Source organism: Pipra filicauda, unplaced genomic scaffold (genome assembly GCF_003945595.2).
Source record: "Pipra filicauda isolate LSUMZ 115617 unplaced genomic scaffold, ASM394559v2 scaffold226_size1812527_pilon, whole genome shotgun sequence".
NCBI lineage: Eukaryota > Metazoa > Chordata > Aves > Passeriformes > Pipridae > Pipra > Pipra filicauda.
In genome coordinates, this window is record NW_024104339.1 from 1,312,476 (window position 1) to 1,329,484 (window position 17,009).

General features: G+C 56.8%; 2 protein-coding genes across 6 annotated transcripts in view; one reads left to right on the forward strand and one right to left on the reverse strand.

Moving 5' to 3' along the window:
- The window catches only part of TNRC18 (trinucleotide repeat containing 18), a 54,967-nt gene extending 46,829 nt beyond the window's left edge, over window positions 1-8,138 (forward strand). For all 5 annotated transcript variants that reach the window (XM_027713183.2, XM_027713186.2, XM_027713184.2 and 2 more), the window contains 9 exons: window positions 426-543; window positions 809-884; window positions 1,259-1,367; window positions 1,933-2,049; window positions 2,319-2,483; window positions 2,818-4,112; window positions 4,442-4,678; window positions 5,146-5,220; window positions 5,780-8,138. In XM_027713183.2, coding sequence (XP_027568984.2) covers window positions 426-543; window positions 809-884; window positions 1,259-1,367; window positions 1,933-2,049; window positions 2,319-2,483; window positions 2,818-4,112; window positions 4,442-4,678; window positions 5,146-5,220; window positions 5,780-5,986 — 2,399 coding nt within the window. In that variant the 3' untranslated portion in view covers window positions 5,987-8,138. The remainder of the gene's footprint in view (window positions 1-425; window positions 544-808; window positions 885-1,258; window positions 1,368-1,932; window positions 2,050-2,318; window positions 2,484-2,817; window positions 4,113-4,441; window positions 4,679-5,145; window positions 5,221-5,779) is intronic.
- An 857-nt stretch (window positions 8,139-8,995) lies between these two features.
- SLC29A4 (solute carrier family 29 member 4) lies at window positions 8,996-15,857 on the reverse strand. The gene is made up of 11 exons (XM_027713191.2): window positions 15,755-15,857; window positions 13,488-13,657; window positions 12,727-12,858; window positions 12,500-12,613; window positions 12,292-12,420; window positions 11,791-11,865; window positions 11,193-11,458; window positions 10,969-11,104; window positions 10,368-10,555; window positions 9,869-10,109; window positions 8,996-9,795 (listed from the first exon to the last, which is right to left on the reverse strand). The coding sequence occupies exons 2-11, from the start codon at window positions 13,645-13,647 to the stop codon at window positions 9,653-9,655; spliced, it is 1,584 nt and encodes a 527-aa protein (XP_027568992.1). The 5' UTR covers window positions 13,648-13,657; window positions 15,755-15,857; the 3' UTR covers window positions 8,996-9,652.
- Window positions 15,858-17,009: the final 1,152 nt, after the last annotated feature.

Consider the following 17,009-nt stretch of genomic DNA (forward strand, 5'->3'; position numbering starts at 1 on the left):
AGGGCTGCTCAGAGGAGGACTGTTGTGCTGCTTTCCCGTGTTCTCATCCAAAGATATGAGTCCTTGGGGTGGAGATATCACTTTTTCAGTGACTTCAGTTAAAAACAAGCCTTGTCAGTGTCCCACTTTGACATGTAGTTGAAGCCCAGTCTTTGAGTTGCCCTATTTTCATTTATTGGTATGTTGTTATTACTAAGAGGGGAGACTTATTATTTATTATTATTAATTTTTTGTTACCTCTGCCAGGAGCTAGCCAGAGAGAAAGAGAGAGAGAGAGAAAGAGAGAGAGAGAGGGAGCCCTTTCTGCTTGCTGGCCTTTTCCAAGGGGAGGGGAATGCTGCGAGTGTGAGGTTTCCTTCTCCACTCTATGTCCCTTTTCCATGTGTGGTACTCTCTAATCCCCATCTTGCTCCAACACCTCACAGCTCCTCGCTCCTGCATCATTGACAAGGATGAGCTGAAAGATGGTCTGCGTGTCCTCATCCCCATGGATGACAAGCTGCTCTATGCTGGGCATGTCAAGACGGTACATTCACCAGACATGTGAGTTGAGGGATTGCTGTATCCACCTGGGATTTGCCGGACATAGCTGCTGCAGGGATCCATTTGGGGGTTCTGTAGAGCTGGCTGCCCAGAGACTGACAGAGTCTGGCAGGGAGGAAGGGGAGTTCACTCTGCGCTGAGGAAAATCCCTTTAACGTCTCGTTAAATGCACTGACATAAACTGGTGGTGGGGCTCGGAGGGAGCTGTTACTGGTTGGGGTGATGTCTCCCATGTGCCGTGTCTGACTGGGCCTCTGTGTTTCAGATACCGTGTGGTGGTGGAAGGTGAGAGGGGAAACCGTCCCCACATTTACTGCCTGGAGCAGCTCTTGCAGGAAGCGGTATGTGAGGCCAAAGGGTGCTTGACCTTGGTGCCTGAGCCCTGTTTTGGGGTGGAGGAGGCAAGCTGGAAACCACCTCATTCCCTTCCCCAGCTGGGGCTGCAGGGATGCCCTGTTCCTGCCTCTGTGGCCAGTGTGGGCAGAGCTCCCCTTGGTGTGCTTGCTGCCCCATGGCCACTGGCAGCGGGCACCACTTCTGTATTCCAGCAGGGATAGTCCTTCACCCTGCCCTGTGAGCAGACAGGAGGCCATTTCCCAACAGGGAGACTGTCCCTTGCCTTCTCCGGAGCTGCTTTGTTCCATGCCAGGTGTGGTGGGATGGTCTGTGCTGGTGCAAGGAATGTCAGTAATTGCCTTCCTCTTGTCCTGAGCAGATCATCGATGTGAAACCCCCTTCAGTGCGGTTCCTGCCCGAGGGCACGAGGATTGCAGCCTACTGGAGCCAGCAGTACCGCTGCCTCTACCCAGGGACAGTTGTCCGAGGTAAGGCCGCCTGGTGAACCCGGGATGTCTCGGTCCTGTGTGTCCTGAGGGATGTCAGGCTTGTCTGGAGAAGCCCTGAGCTCTGCTGTGAGCATCCTGGAGGTCAGAGCCTGGCCCATTCCTCTCCTTCAGATCACACCCAACTCATTCATGATGCTGATTTAGTGACATCCTGTTGGTTCAGGAAGAGGTCTGAGCAATTTAGGAGCTTAAAAATATCAGGGAAATTCAATACATTTTAGAAAGTCAGAATTGACTCCAGGCACCAGTGATTTCTGAGGTTGTGGAGGTTTCTGCATCACCTGGACACACACAGCTTCACTTCTGACCTGGAATGGCTGTTATGTTCTGGAGGACTGCTACTGACTGGGGAATTTCACACTGGGTGGGCTGGTTTAGTATTATCAGGGACTTTCCATTGCAAAGTGTGCCCTCCCTGCTTTGGAAAGGATGCTTTGGAGCTGGTGCAGGATCCCTGTCTTTCCCCCTGTCCCCACTTGCCTTACAAGGGGTTTGTACTGTAGCATTTGTTCCTAATCCCACCTTCTGCTCCCCCATCCTACAGGAACCCTAGATCTGGAGGAAGATGGTGATCTCATCACAGTAGAGTTTGATGACGGGGACACGGGACGCATCCCACTGTCTCACATTCGGCTTCTCCCACCTGACTACAAGATCCAGTGTGAGTGTTGCCATTCAGTTTTTTGCAAGATACTTCCCACTATGAAATGTGGGGAGTTTCAGGCCAGTTGCCTCTGAGATTTTGGGACAAGTTCACAGACTTTCAGTCACAAAGATTGCACCATCATCAACAGAGCTGGGGCGGGATATAACCCACAGGGAAAAAGGCCCAGTCCCTATTGCAGAATCAGTTGGGATACTTTCCCTGAGTCACATCTCTGCTTTATGTGTTGTTTGACTGTATTTGACTATCACTTTGACCTGTTGCAGGTGCTGAGCCTTCCCCTGCCCTTTTGGTGCCCAGCACCAAGCGCCGTAGCCGTAAATCCAGCAAAGACACCGGAGAAGGAAAAGAAGGAGCTGCACTGGGGTCAGAGGAGCCCGTGTCAAAGGGCAAAGGGCGAGGGAGAAAGCCAAGCGTCAAGGCAAAAGCTGGTAGGTTGTGACCACTGCCACACCTGGAGTTTAGGGAATCCTTGCACAGTTCCCTACTACTCTCCCCAAATTAGAGCAGGAGATCTGCAGTTTGAGACCCCTGAAGCTGAAGCAGCATCTCTGGGCATTACCCATCAGCTGCCCATGGGCACTGGCATCAGGCCAGGCTGCTCAGTGAGCAGTGAGTACCTGTGTCCCTTTGGGGTACCTGAGCAGGCAGGAACAGGCCACATTTGGCCAGAGATGGGTCAGCATTGGCGTCTGGTTGAGTCTGAGCTAATAAAGCCCATCTGGATGGATAACATCATGTCTTTGTGTTTCCTCCCTTCTGCAGAAGAGCCTGCCTTGCCTGAAGAGAAGGATCAGGGTGAGTCCTCACCTGTTACCTCCTCAGTCCCAGAGAAACCAACCTGCTTGGGCAAGCCAAGCATGAAGGGGTCAAGAAAATCGCAACCGCTGCCGACTGGAGGCTCTCCTGCCCCCACGGAGGAAAAGCGGTCAAAAGCCAGCAAAATGAAGATCTCCACTAAACTGCACAGCCCCCCCCAGCCTACTTATCAGCCTGCTGTGTTCGGCAGCATCCTTGGCACAGAACCCTACAGTGACCTTCCGGGAACACTGGCAGCCTTCGGCTCCAGTGAGGCTTCAGGGTCGAAAGCCAAGGCCAAGAAAGGGCGGCCCACAGAAGAGACACAGGAGTTTGGCACTGTGGTCAAGGCTCAGAGGAAGCATGACAGCGAAATCCTGATCAAGCTGGACCATGAGGGCGTGATGTCTCCAAAGACAAAGAAGATGAAGGAGGCGATGAGGATGCTGGAGGACTCAAACCTGGCCAGCCGCAGAGATGGGAAGAGTCTCCTGGGGCTGGGCTATTCCGCTGCAGTGAGTGTGGAGGGCAAGCAGAAATCTTCCCGAGCCAAAGTGGCTGAGGGAGACCCTTCTCCTGCCAGCTTTGGAGGAAAGTTTGATGGCTCAGTGGAGAGCCTCACTGCCTCCAAGGACCAGGAAGAAAAGGCAGCAGCTCCAGCAGCAGTGGAAGAGTCTGAGAGCAACAGCAGCGACAGCAGCTCGGAGTCAGAGGGAGAAGAGGAGGCTGATAAGAACCGAGGGGAAGCCCAGGACAGCAGTTCAGCCAGCTCAAGAGCATCCACCCCTCTCTCTTCCTCCAATTCCTCCTCCTCTTCCTCTTCTAGCAGCAGCTCCTCTTCATCTTCCTCTTCCTCCTCTTCCTCCACCTCATCGACCTCTTCTTCATCGAGTTCCAGCTCTTCCTCCTCCTCCACTACGGACGAAGATTCCTCCTGCAGCTCTGACGACGAAGTAGCCGAGGCCCAGCCGAGTTCCTCGGTGCAGCAAACCCTCCCGCCCAAGCAAACCAAGCAGGCGGGGAAATCCCGTGCGTCCTCCCACCCGCAGAGCCAGAAGCAGCCAGCGCAGCAGCCGGTGCCGCAGCCGGCGCCGCCGCAGAGCGGCAACAAGAGCAGGCCCAAGAAGCGCGAGGGCATCCACCTGCCCACCACCAAGGAGCTGGCCAAGCGCCAGCGCCTGCCGTCCGTGGAGAACAGGCCCAAGATCGCCGCTTTCCTCCCTGCACGGCAGCTGTGGAAGTGGTTCGGGAAACCCACGCAGGTAAACGGAGTCTCTCCCGCTGCTCTGTGATGCTCGGCACTGGCATTTGCCTTCTGGTGCCTCTTACCCCTTCCCCTTCTCCTGGAGTGGTGAAACTGCTGTCCTGGTGTGTCCTCAGCCAAGGTCTCCAGTTTGCGGGAGATTGGGGTTGGCCTTAGCTGTGTCTGGGGGAGCTATCCTGCATGGGGTGTCCCTCTGCCCCAGTTCCTGTGGGAATACTGTGGCCCTGCCAACACCAGAGGGGTGCACGTGGGACAGGGCAAGCAGTTGTGGTTGGGGAATACCTGGGTGGTCCCTGGCTGCTCACCTGCGCAATCCTCTCTTGGCAGAGACGTGGAATGAAAGGGAAGGCCAGGAAGCTGTTCTACAAGGCCATCGTCCGGGGCAAGGAGATAATCCGCATCGGAGACTGTGCGGTTTTCCTCTCCGCCGGCCGCCCCAACCTACCCTACATTGGCCGGATCCAGAGCATGTGGGAGTCCTGGGGGAACAACATGGTGGTCCGGGTCAAATGGTTCTATCACCCAGAAGAAACGAACCCTGGGAAGAAACTCAACGAAGGCAAGGTAGGCCGGTCTCCTTTGCTGAGAGGGCTGCAAAGCTCCTTGCTCCCTTTTGTTTCTTTCCAAGGATGAGGAAAACACCCCAGGCCCAGTTTCTTACTGGTACCCTGATGGGGGTGGCCCCATCCTTTCATGTTGTGGGGGGGTGGACGAGCTTGGTGTTTGCCCCTTGAATAGGGGAGCGGTGGGTTTTATCCTAATAGGAAATAAAGACTTCTGTGTTGGTCCAAAAAGAATGTCAAGAGCCAGATCAAGTCTTTACAGTGTAATAGTGACTGGCCCGGTGCTCAGAAACACTGAATTTTGCACACATGTGCTTTGTTTATAACAGGCTCTTAGGTTTTATTCCCAGTGACTGTGGGTGGGAGTTGAAGTTCCAAAGGCCCATGAGATGGGCAGGATGCTGGCATAGAAAAATAACTAATTCACCTGCTTTTCATTTCTGTTTCCTCTTTCCTTCTTGGGCGCAGCGCTGGGATCAGAAATCAGGCAGGAGTCTGTCCACAGCTTTGCAGGCATCCAACCAGAGGAAGGACTTTATGGAGGTTGGTCTGGCTGGGGAAAGGCTGGGAGGGAATGCTGGGCACCCTGTAACAAATGGTGGTAGGGAAATGCCCCCCAAACTTCTCTGGCTCTTGCTCTTTGCCTCAGCTGAGTCTGCAGTGTCCAGGACTTGGGATGATGTTTTCTGGGAGGATGGGAGTAGCTGCAGGTGCTGGGTGTGGGTAGGAACAGTGGACTGGTAGCCAGCACCCATCTTTGCATTTGTATCCTTGAAGTGAGGATGACAAACTCTGAGCCTTCACGTTCCCCTGTACGTGTGCTTGGCAGCTGCAGCATTCCCCTTGGTGGGAGCTGAGTGAAAGCCAGGGCTCAGGCTCAGCAGGCTGGATGGTGTCCAGGCTGCCCATAGGCTGGTGCAGATTCTCATTGTCCCTCCCCTGGGCTGGCTGTTGGGATGAGTGGGAAGTTCTTGAGTGTGAGCAGAGCCCTGTCCTGTTGTGATGGGTGTTTTTCCTACATGTTGAAGACGATGCTGTTACTGCTGTGAGATCTAATTTCTCCTTTTCTTCCCACCTGCTTCCTTCTGTTCCTGCTGTGCAGCGAGCCCTCTACCAGTCCTCTCATGTGGATGAGAATGATGTCCAGACCATCTCACACAAGTGTCTTGTTGTTGGTCTGGATCAGTATGAACAGATGCTAAAGACAAAGAAATACCAGGACAGTGAGGACCTCTACTACCTTGCAGGGACCTACGAGCCCACCACGGGCATGATCTTCAACACCGACGGGGTCCCTGTCATCTGCTGACCGCCCAGGGGACACGTGCCACCCCCTGGGAGGGACGGGACAAACCTGAGGACGTGCCTGTTCAGACGACATGATTGTTTCTTTCAATGCTCATTTCTGTGTCACACTACAGACAGGAGAGCGCGAGAGACGCGAGGAGGAAGGAGAGGGCTGAAGAAAGGGGTTGGGGAAGCAGTTACAGGACTTGGGGAAGATGCCCTTGGGTGTGGTGGTGGTGCTTGAACGCCCAAGGCTCTTCTGGAAGTGGCTTTAAGTAAGGTGACACTTGACCAACTTCTCCCTTCCTCCTTTTGGTCCAGGAAAGCACATGGGTCTCGTGATCATTTCACCAGCGGGACCCCCCGGCAGGAGGGATCCCTTTTGTGTCATTTGCCCCCGTCAGTAACTCGGAAGCCGCCCGTGCATGGAAGGACACCCGCTCACCTTCCACGAGCGCTCCTCTCCGTCCTTATATTCCCTTTCCTGCTTAGTTTCGCATGACCCTTTAGGAAGGACAGGGTGAAAGAGAAAGGAGATGAGTCTCTCTCAGCGCCTCGTCTCGATCCTCTCAGCGCCTTTTTGCGGTTCCCTTTCCCTGGAGGCCCCTCTGGCAGCATGGAGCATGGTGGGGCGGGGCTGGTCCCAGCAGAAGAGATCACCGGGATAGGAGGAGCCAGGTGGAAGAGGAGCCAACACCCAGTCTGGGATGCTGCCTTCCCACTGCCTCGAACAAACAGTCTGAACTCTCTTTTCATCGCTCTCTGTTCCTCCTGCCCTGGAAAGGTGCTGGGGGGAGCAAGCTCGTGGTGAGGGGGGTGACACTTGGCAAACAAAGAACTTGGAGTGTGCAGTGAAGGGGCAGGAAATGACTGGGGAAAAAACTGCTGCTGCTCGGTGCTTGGAGGAGAGGAGACCACAGGCCATTGGATTCCGGCATCCCTCACCCCCCTTTAGCCTCCATGCCTTGCCTGATCAGAGATGTGGAGCTGCTGGGAAGCCTTTGCCCATCATTTGAAGGGAACGGGGACGATGTATGAACCCGGCTGTGCCTGCCTGCAGTGTTCCCACAGCCAGAGCCCTGCTGCCACCTTGGGCTCAGGGAGGGGACCGCCCAGCTTGCTCCATCCAGCAGGCCTGACTCCCCACGGAGATGCTCACCCACTGTCTCGTTCCCACTGAGCACACGCTGTCTCGTTCCCACTGAGCACCCGCTGCTCCAGGGTTTTACACCTGCCCAGAGGGGACACTAGAGGAGAACCGGAGGAGAACGATGCACCATCCTTGCACTTAAAACAAAACTCCAAGAGACGCACTGATCTTTGCAACTACCGACTCGCACTACAGATCGCTGGGACGCGGAGCGGGGCCCGGCTCGGCCCAGGCTCCGGTGGGGAGACGCTTAAGCCAAGGACAGATTGGAAACTCTCCGCCCTGGTACCAGCTGTGTACCAGAGACTGGAGGCCAGGGCTCAGGGGAGAGGGACACCCCTGCAGAGTTACCCCTCGTCCTTTAAACAAACCACATGGTGCTGAGCTCGTACCATCTCCACCCCGGGCCACCGGCGCCTCGGCACGGCGGACAGTGAACGGTTCTAGCCTGTACAGTTTTAATGTACCAAAAGACTCTTTAGCCCTCCTGTATTATAAGTCTTTAAATGGATTCAACTTTTTAATTATAAATATAAATATAAATATATATATATAAATATAAACTTTTTAAAACTGTGAAAAAAATTATGAAATTATAAAAAAGGAAAAAAAAAGAAAAAAACCCACAACGGCAGAAATGAACACAGTCTGACGTTTAGAATATTATTTTTTATTTCCTGTTGGATTGTGATTGTAAATGATCTGGGAACAGGCACACCCCCCCACGCTCAAAGTGTACTGTACTTCTAGAAGCAAATTGTGTGAGCATATTTTAAAGAGCGAGAGAGAGCGCGCGAGAGAGATTTTATGCTAATGTTAAATAGAAAGCACTTAAAACCCACTGCCTTCTATGGAACACAAGGATATTTCAGACAATCGAGAGGAAAGGAGAGCCAGGTTTTTGTCTTTTTTGTTTTGTTTTGTTTATGTTTTGTTTAAAACAATTTTTTTGGCATTCTGTTTGTTGGAGAACTCCGTGTGATCTTTTTTCATAAAAAAAAAAAAATTAATTGAAAAAAAGCAACCCAGCGAAGCATCTTTCTTTGTCTCGCTTGTCCTGACCCTGGGGTTTTTCTCCCCTTGGTGGCAACGATCACTTTTTGGCTCAGCCCCTGAATTGGGAAAAGACCCAACCCAAGTGCCAGTGTGGCTTTTCTGGGGAGAACCCGTCCATAATGTGGTGACAGGATGGGACCCCTGAGCAGAGTTCTCTGCTGGATGGGGGCCTGTGGGCAGGAGGTGCAAGTCCTTCCTGGGCCGCCACACTCATGGCACCATGTGTTGAGGATGAAATGCTGGATTTGCTCTTTTTGGTGTGAGCTGCACTTCAGCCAGCGGGGAGCTTGGCATGGCGAGACCCTCCAGTGCTGAGGGGGCTGAGTCGGGGTGCCAAGCCCGGCACTCGCCGCCTCCTTGGGCTTGCTTCCCTGGGAGGGGGCACTCGCCAGCTCCTGGCACAGCGAGGTGCAGCCAGTCCCAAAAAGTGGTGTTGGCACCTTCTTCAGATCCTTTCTGCTCCTCTTGGCCCATTCCGTCTCCCACATGCTGCCCGCAGCAGTTTGCAGGCTGGCACAGGTCCAGTGGGACCCAATGACAAGTCCAACCACCTCAGATGACAAAGGGGACCCTGGAGCTTGGGAGCAACACAAGAGACACCCCAGGACCCCACGGAACAGGCAGCAGCATCACCTTGTGTGTGTGTTTGCCAGCCCAGCCCGTCACCAGCAGCCAAGTGCCAGTGGCACGCAAGTAAGGACCAGCCATCATTGCAAAGACATTTAATCATTTAATCAGCATCACTTATGTCCCTTGCAATAAATCTCAAAGCTCAGCAGTGGCCTGTGGATGGCACTGGCAGTGCTGTAGCCTTGTACTGCCCCATTGTAATGGGGCAGATTCACAGTGTGGGGTGGGGGAGAGGCAAGACCCTGCCTCTCCTGCAGTTTTGGGGGGTGCAAAACAAGACACAAAAATCATTTTTTTCTCAACCAGCAGAACTGAATTGGCTCTTTTACACAGCAATTGGCATGTTTAGAGATGGATTGGGATTTCAAACCATTCTTGGTGAAAACCTGCAGCACCATCAATGAAAAGTTGAGACCAACCTTCCTGGAGCCACTGGGGACTGAAGGAATGTTTCCTTCCTCTCTTGCTCCTTTTCTTCCTCACCAGCCCTCCATCGCCTTCCTCCCCAGCACTGGTCCTATTCCCTTTGGAATTTGGCAGTATTTTCTTCCTCCTGGCAATGGCTTGGCTCAAACGGAAGATCCCCAGGGTCCACTGGGGAGCTGCACATCTCTGATGGGGATCCCCCCAAAAACAACAGGACTGTCCTCTGGGGTGGGAGGAATGTCACCCCAAGAAGTGGTCCTGTGCAGCGCCTGTCTGGGCAGCACGGGCCTTTCTGGAATGCCACGGCCCTGTGCCCACAGGATGCCAGTCCCTGTCCACCCTGTCCCAGAGGAGGGACACGGGCCAAGTGGGGCGGTGGGGACAGCGGTGGGAAACAGGTCCCATCTTGTCCCCCCGCCCCAGGGCTCAGTACCCCAAGGTGAAGGAGCCGTTGGAGGTTTCGGTATAGAAACAGGTGCTGTGGGAGGTACTGGTGAGGCTGTAGGCAAAGTACGCCACGGCCGAGCCCAGCGTCAAGCCTGTCATGTAGGACACGGTCATGGTGTTCCCTGTGGGAAGGGAACAGGGTGTCAGGGTGCTCTGACCACCCCACCTGGGATTCCAGTGAGGACTAGGTCCTACCTGCCAGCTCCCGCTGCTCCGGGCTCACTTTTCCTGCAGCCAGGATCATGGGGACACTGCCGAAGTAGCCGTTGGTGATGCCCATGAGGAGGGAGAAGATGCAGGGCCAGGCAGGGTGGCCGAAGGTGGGCTGCCCATTGGGGTAGACACACATGATGAAGAGGGGGATGAAGACCACGCGGAGGCAGGAGTAGACAAGGAGGTGGGTCCCTCTCCAGTCGTAGGGCAGGGCAGCCAGGATCTGCAGTGAGGGGGAGAGACTGTGTGGGGGGGTAAGAGGGCTGGGGAGGGCAAGAAGGTGCCCAAAATGAGGCAGCAAGGAGACGAGATGGTGGAAAGACCAACTGCTGCAGGAGCCCAGCCTCAGTCATGCTGAAGAGCAGCCTCGTGGTCAGATACCCATGGGGCGGAGATAACCCTTGGTGGAGCCAAGTGGCTTAGAAAGAGGACACAGGAGGAGGACAGAGCCTCCCTGTGCTGGTGCTGGCCTCTCTCCTACCTTGCCGACGAAATCGGAGAGGTTGAAGATGGCCATGATGAGGATGGGGAGCCATTCCCCCAGAGTGCAGTTGTGGATCTCCGACTCCAGCCCAGGAAAGAGGCACAGTGTGATGAAGTAGGTCATGGCAATGGAGAGCATGTAGGCCCAGATGAGCCGGGACACGACGTAGCGGTAGAGCAGCATGTCTGGCAGGGACAGGCAGCACAGCTCAGAATGGTTTGGGTTGGAAGGGACCTTAAAGACCATCCCGTTCCACCCCCTGCCACGGACAGGGACACCTTCCACTAGCCCAGGTTGCTCCAAACCCTGTCCAACCTGGCCTTGAACCCTTCCAGGGATGGGGCAGCCACAGCTTCTCTGGGTAACCTGTGCCAGGGCCTCCCCACCCTCACAGGAAAGAATTTCTTCCCAACATCCAACCTTACCCTGCACTCTCGACAGTTTGAAGCCATTCCCCCATGCCCTTGTCAAAAGTCCCTCTCCAGCTTTGGGGATGATCCTTCCCCATAACTCTGCATCACCAGTCACCAACTCCACCCCACAGAATGCTGCAGACCCACCCCGTGGGCATGGCTCACCCCCCGAGCCCACCACCCACCTCGGAAGCTGGGCCAGCTCCTCTTGATTTTGGGCCGAGGGACGTCGAAGCGCATGTAGGTGCCGCTGCCAGCCAGCTCAGCTTCGGGGCCTGGGCTGTCCCGGGGGGAGCTCGGCTGCCCCCGCTGCCGGTTCTCCTGGTTGGGGGGACAGGGGACAGCAGTGCTGAGCTCCAGTGGTGAGCGGGACCCCAGGGGCCAGTGGGGAGACCCACCCTCGGCTTACAAATCGGACATCCTCGGAGGTGACGTCGTGGTGGACGCGGTAGCCCGTCCCGGGGTCACCAGCCCCCCGCGTCTCGGGGAGGCCCTTGCGGGACCCGTCCGTGTAGTAGCGGACAAAGCGGGTGCGCTTCACCAGGAGGTGGAGGATGAAGCAGGTCAGCTCCATGCCGATGGAGATGAAGAAGAAGATGACGGTGTTCTCCTTCTCGTCTGACAGCAGCAGCTTGGTGAAGATGCGGCTGAGCGAGATGATGACCCCGGCGGTGCCTGGGAGTGTGGGAGACCTGTCAGTGCTGGGTCCGGCTGAGCCCCACACATCAGGGATCCCCATCGTCCCCCCAGTGCCTGGATGCGATGCCTCCCGGTATGGAGGAGCTACCAGCAAAGATTTTGGGGTGATGAAGGCGGCTCCTGGCAGACATCCCCACCCCCAGCTTGGTGTGGCAGGGATTTAGAAACCATTAAACACTCTGGGGTGTCCCTGCTCTGCTGGAAACCCAGCTGGGGACAGTGGGGACCCAGGAGAACGTACAGGAGGGTCCCCCTGAGCAAGCCCATGTGGTGGGACGTGGACACTGGCAGGGGTCATGGGTACTTACTCTCGCCTGTCATCACTCCCTGCGTGTAGCGCTTGGGCAGCAGCCCCGTGTAGCCGTAGAAGCTGGATTGCTGCACTTCAGGAGAGATACAAAGAGGGGAGAAGGAGGGATTTTTGCTGCAGCCAAAACATTGGGAAGGGGGAAGTAACCTCAGTGGGAGCCCACATGCCAAGCCAACTGGGAGCTGCAGCATTCCCAAATTCTCCCTGCCCCAAAAGCTGAAGGCTTTTTCCCCCCTCTGGATGCCTCACCATGTCTGTTCCCACCACGATTAGCAACCAGGTGTGGGGGCTTGGGAAGCCACTATGGTGGCCCAAATTGGGGGTGCTGGTGCCCCCGGCCAGCCCTGTGGTGCCTGGACAGAGGTGGAGGGGGTGGAGTAGGGATACAATCTTATAGGGATCAGGGCGAGAGGTAATCCCAGGAGACCATGGCTCCGGAATGAGGCTGTTTCCCACCCCTACCTGTGCATGTCCCAGCACCAGCTGCTCTCCCACATACCTGTGCAGCCAAAGGCCACCACCCCGACAGCCACCAGGTTGATGGCGTAGGCCTGCCTGCGGCTGAAGAGCTCCAGCCAGACATCGCAGATGCTGACAAACAGCAGGGGTCCCAGGGCAAAGAGATAGCCTGTGGGTGGGACACAGAGGCTGTGGCAGGGGGGCAGCACGGGGACAGCACTGCCAGGGGTGCAGGGACCCCCACTCACCCACGGAGATCCGGGTGTGCAGGCTCAGCAGCTCCACCAGCGCATTGTTGAGGATCACGGCCACCAGGGCCACCAGGATGTAGGTGAGGCTCATGTCGAAGACAATGGAGGTCCCTGCAGAGAGGCAGGTGATGGGGGAGGGCAGGGATCCAGCTCCCCTGGAAGTGCAGCTGAGCTCTCTCCCAGTTTGGGGTGGCAGGGAAGTCCTACAGCTGCTGGAGACCTACCTGGGTATTTATGGTGCAGGTAATCCACATCGGTGATAAAGCTGTTGTAGGGCAGGAGGAATCCCACCCCAGCCAGCAGCATGGCAAAATAAATCCCATGGTATCGATCCTGGGGCTCAGGATCCTCAGAAGCTGCCCCAAAAGGAGAAAGAAAGAGAAAAGACATGACAGTGGCACTGCTGCACCCCTGGGACCTGTGTCAGATCCCTGTCTTGGGGTGATGAAAGGTGCCTCCATAATCCAGCACCTTGCAGATCTCACAAATAAACAGCCCCAGCCCTGAGAAACTTCTTCCCTAAATAAAGACATTTCAGTGAGAGACCCAGGAGGCAGGAAAACACCCGGGCTTCAAGGGCTGATTGAGTTTTAATTGCAGATGAATAAGCTGAGAGCCAGACAGTACTGCAGGAGGGGTCGAGGTGGGTGTGGAGGTGGACAGGGATGCCTCAGGATGTGGAGCAGGGCTGGGGTAAATCCCAGGAGCACTCTTGATTGCTGCATGGAGAAAGGTGAAGCTGCAGGCTGCAGGCAGGAGAACCAGGGCACAAAACCTCAACTCCTTACCAGCCTGCAGAGCCCACTGCCACGGGATGTGCTGGTTGGCTCACATGGGTACAAAGAGGGATGAAAAAAGGTGTTGGCCAATTTTGTGGCATTTCAGGCCATTTGTGGCTATTAAACCCATCCCAGGAAGCCCCTAAATGGGTGGGAACTCAGCAGGGAACCCAGCAGGTGATCAGGTCGGCCATGCCTGCCCTCACCTGGCTCCATGAAGGTGAGGACCCCCTTGGCCTGGCTGCCCCTCTGCAGCTCGTCCTCCTCCAGCTGGTAGCTGTCGAAGCTGAAGCTCATCACCACGTTGCCCTCGGGCGTCTCCGCCGGGCTCAGCTCCTTGAAGCGCTCGGCTCCCACGGAGCCCATCCTGGACAACCTGGGAGGGAGGGAGGGAGAGCAGTTACACCCCCGGGGCACACAGGTGGGTCCTGGCTCCTGTGTCCCCCCCTGGGGATCATCCCCTGGGTGATGCCAGGGGTCTACAAGGGACGATGGCATAACCCTGAGTATTGCCACCTCACAGTATCACAGTGGCTCCCGTGCTTTTTCCACCTGGTAAGACGATTTCCCTGAGGAGAATGGGATCCCTTGACCCACTGGGCAGGAGTTTGGGCTTGCAGTGCCTGTGGGGGATCCACATAAGTCACCCTCAAGGCACAGCACTCCCCCCAGCCTGGCTCAGCACATCCCTGGGATGCTGCTGAAGACAAAACGCTGCTGTGATTTCCAAAAGCAATTAGAGAAATTAATGGATGAAAATCACTCATGGAGGGTGGCTGCGGGGAAGATCCTGGCTGCTGTGGGAAGCCCTCGCTCTCCTCAGGCAGCACAGCTTGCTCTGGTTTATGCCCTTGTCAGCATCTCTGGTGCCTGGGGCTGGGGCAGTCACTGGCCTGGGCAGACACACTCCTGCAGCCTTTCCAGGGAGAGGATGGGATGAGACCCTGCTTTTTTTTTATCTGCTTCTCTGAGGGACCACAGCATAGCATGGAGCTGCTCAGAGAGCTGCCAGAGAGACCCCAGCATCATGCTCGTGAGGGTCCTCACTGAATGCATCTCAAGATGAGCTCCCCAAACACTTTACATCCTCCAGTGAGCGCCCCCAAACATCCAAAACAGGGTTCATCCCTCTGGAGCAGCCCAGGGGGCTACTCTGAATTCCTGGCACCAGTTGCTGGATGCCATCCTGCCCCCAGCCCACCTCCTGCAGAGCCCCCAGGCACCAGGGGGGGAGGGAAAAAAAAAAATCTCCTCCAAGGCAGCAGGTTGAGGCAGGCAGGGGAGGAAAAATCAATGACACTGATTTCTTTGGTCTCCCTGCCAGACATGGCGTTTGCAGGAGCACAGAGGTTTTCCAGCATCTCCCCAGCTGCCAAGATGGGGAGGATGCTGGAGGACCCCTGGGGTGAGGGCAAACGTGGTGCCCACAGACCCTGTGAGTGAATTTCTGGAGCCTAAAATGCACCTCTCACTGCAGGGATGGTGGCACAGGGCAGCACTGCCCCCGAGGCTCTGCCGAGGTCACAGCACTGGTTGAGGGGCTGGGCTGGAGTCCCTACCCTGCACCAACCAGGGTCGGCCCCAAGAGGCCCCGTCCCAGAGCCCCGCGGGATGAAGAATCCAGCAGGTACGTTTTGGTTGGGGACACTGCTCCATCCTGCTGCTCCCAGAGGAGCTGGCTGTGATCCCCTTCATCCAGGCACCCTCCTGTGCCTGGTGCCACCCCAGGCAATAAAACCCGGCAGGAAGCATCTCCTGGGATGCCGGGAAAGCCTGTTGCAGGGGTTTTCCATAATAGAAATCCCAGCTGGAGAACATGCTGGCTGGAAACGTCTTGTCCCTACTGCGTGTGGCCCAAACTTCCCGGGGCCAGGAGCAGAGCAGGATGCGGGATGCACTGCCCAGCCGTGGAGCTGGACCAGCCTCCGGCACACCGCCTCACGCCTCACTCTCCCGAGCATCCCTGCGCCGCTGTGAATTGGATTTTCTCTTCCCGTTGGATTTATATCCATCTGCCCCTCTGGATTTACACCCTGCCGCCCCTCTGCACCCAGAGTGCGAGCGGAGGGGGTTTCTCCGTCAAGGGCACGGGTCGGAGGTCTAACCCGGGGGGAGCCCCTGCCCCGCTGCTCTGGGTGACCCCCGGGCACCGCAAACCCCCCCCATTAGGGCAGGGAAGCGATCTTCGCCCTGCCAAAAGGGTCTCCGACATCTTACCAGCGGCGAAGTTGCCACAAACGGGGTTCATTCAGTAACCCCCGTCCCCCGGGCTGAAGGAGAAGCTCCTGGCCAGGGGGGGAGCGCAGGGACCTCGGCCCCGGCCGCGCCCGGAGGATGCTCTTGGGGGGTCAGGGGAGGATGCTCAGAGAGGGGCCAGGGCGGGCAGGGCCTCGGGGGGCGGCGGCTCCCCCTGCTCTCCCCCCGCTCCCCGGCGGTCCCGGCCGAACCCCCAACAGGTCGCGGCGGTTCTTACCTCTCTCCGCCGCGGTGGCTCTGCGTCAGCGGTGCTGGCCCGCCCCGCTCAGCCCCGGCGGCCGCCGGCCCCCGGCCCCGCCATCCCGGAGCCTCCGCCGGGAGGGGGCCGGACCGAGTGCGGCGGCGGCGAGGAGCGGGGGCGGCCCCGGCTCTGCCTCCCCCCGGCTCTGCCTCCCGCCCTCCCCCGCCCGGCCCCCCGCTCCTCCTCCGAGCCCCCGCACCGGCCCCGGGGCCGCGGGAGAGGCTTTCCCGATGATCGGAGCACGCCCATACCCCCCTGGCTGTAGGCACCGCCTGTAGGTACCGCCTATAGGTACCGTTTATAGGTACCGCCTGTAGGTGCAGCCTATGGGTGCCTTAGGGGGATTTCGGAGGCCCGGAGCTAATTGCAAAGAGAGATTAATTGGGAAGAAAGCTCCGGTAATTCCATTCAAGGCACGAGTGCTGCAGGGACAGGATCATTCCTGCCCTGCAATGGGTTTTGGCATAAGAGGGGCTGAATAGGTCAGCAGGATGGATGGATGGATGGATGCATGCATGGATGGATGGATGGATGGATTGCAGTTCTGGATAGCAGAACACAACAATCCCCCAGATTTTTGAAGAAGCAGCTGGGAGGTCTCTGTTCTCCAGCATAACCAGAGGGTGGGAGCAGAGGAGGAAGGGAATCGGCAGCACGGGGTGATGGGGATTTCTGTCCAGGGAAAGGATGTGTGTCCCCAAGGTGGGTGCTCCAGGAAGGGACCCCGCGGGTGTCCCCACCCCTCCTGGGTTGGGTGAGCTGGCCAAGGCTGCAGGATCCATCACTGGGATTTGATGCTATCGTGTTTTCTCCCAGGGAGGGACACAGTAGGTGTCCCTCTGAACTGGGTGAGAGCCCTTGGGGACCAGGCCCTGCTGTGCTCTCCCCACCTGGAGCACGGGAGGATGGAGGCAGCGGGAAGGAGGAGAGGAGCCATCCCTGCTCACACACCGTGACTGCACCGCGCCAGGCTGTGAATTACAATCTCCTCGCAGTCAATAAATGCTGCGTTGTGTAAATCAGCGCGGGGCCGGCGGGATGTGCTGCCGCTGCTGCTGCTCACGCCAGAGGAAATTAGAGACAAAACCGCCTGTGCCGCCTCAGCCCTTCTGCCGGGAGAGGGGCTGAGCAAAGGGTCTCCTGCAAATACATCGCAGGGAGGAAAACAGGCCAGGTGGAAATTTCCATCTTTCCTCCTTGGCTGAAATAGCCAGATTTTGGCTCAGAGCAC

Excerpts from the sequence above, each read along its gene's own strand:
- SLC29A4 (XM_027713191.2), bottom strand. The coding sequence starts at position 13,647 with ATGGGCTCCGTGGGAGCCGAGCGCTTCAAGGAGCTGAGCCCGGCGGAG. Across the intron at positions 11,459-11,790 it reads GGGAGTGATGACAGGCGAGA|GCACCGCCGGGGTCATCATC; the intron begins GTAAGTACCCAT and ends CCACACTCCCAG. Across the intron at positions 9,796-9,868 it reads GGAGCAGCGGGAGCTGGCAG|GGAACACCATGACCGTGTCC; the intron begins GTAGGACCTAGT and ends CCCTTCCCACAG.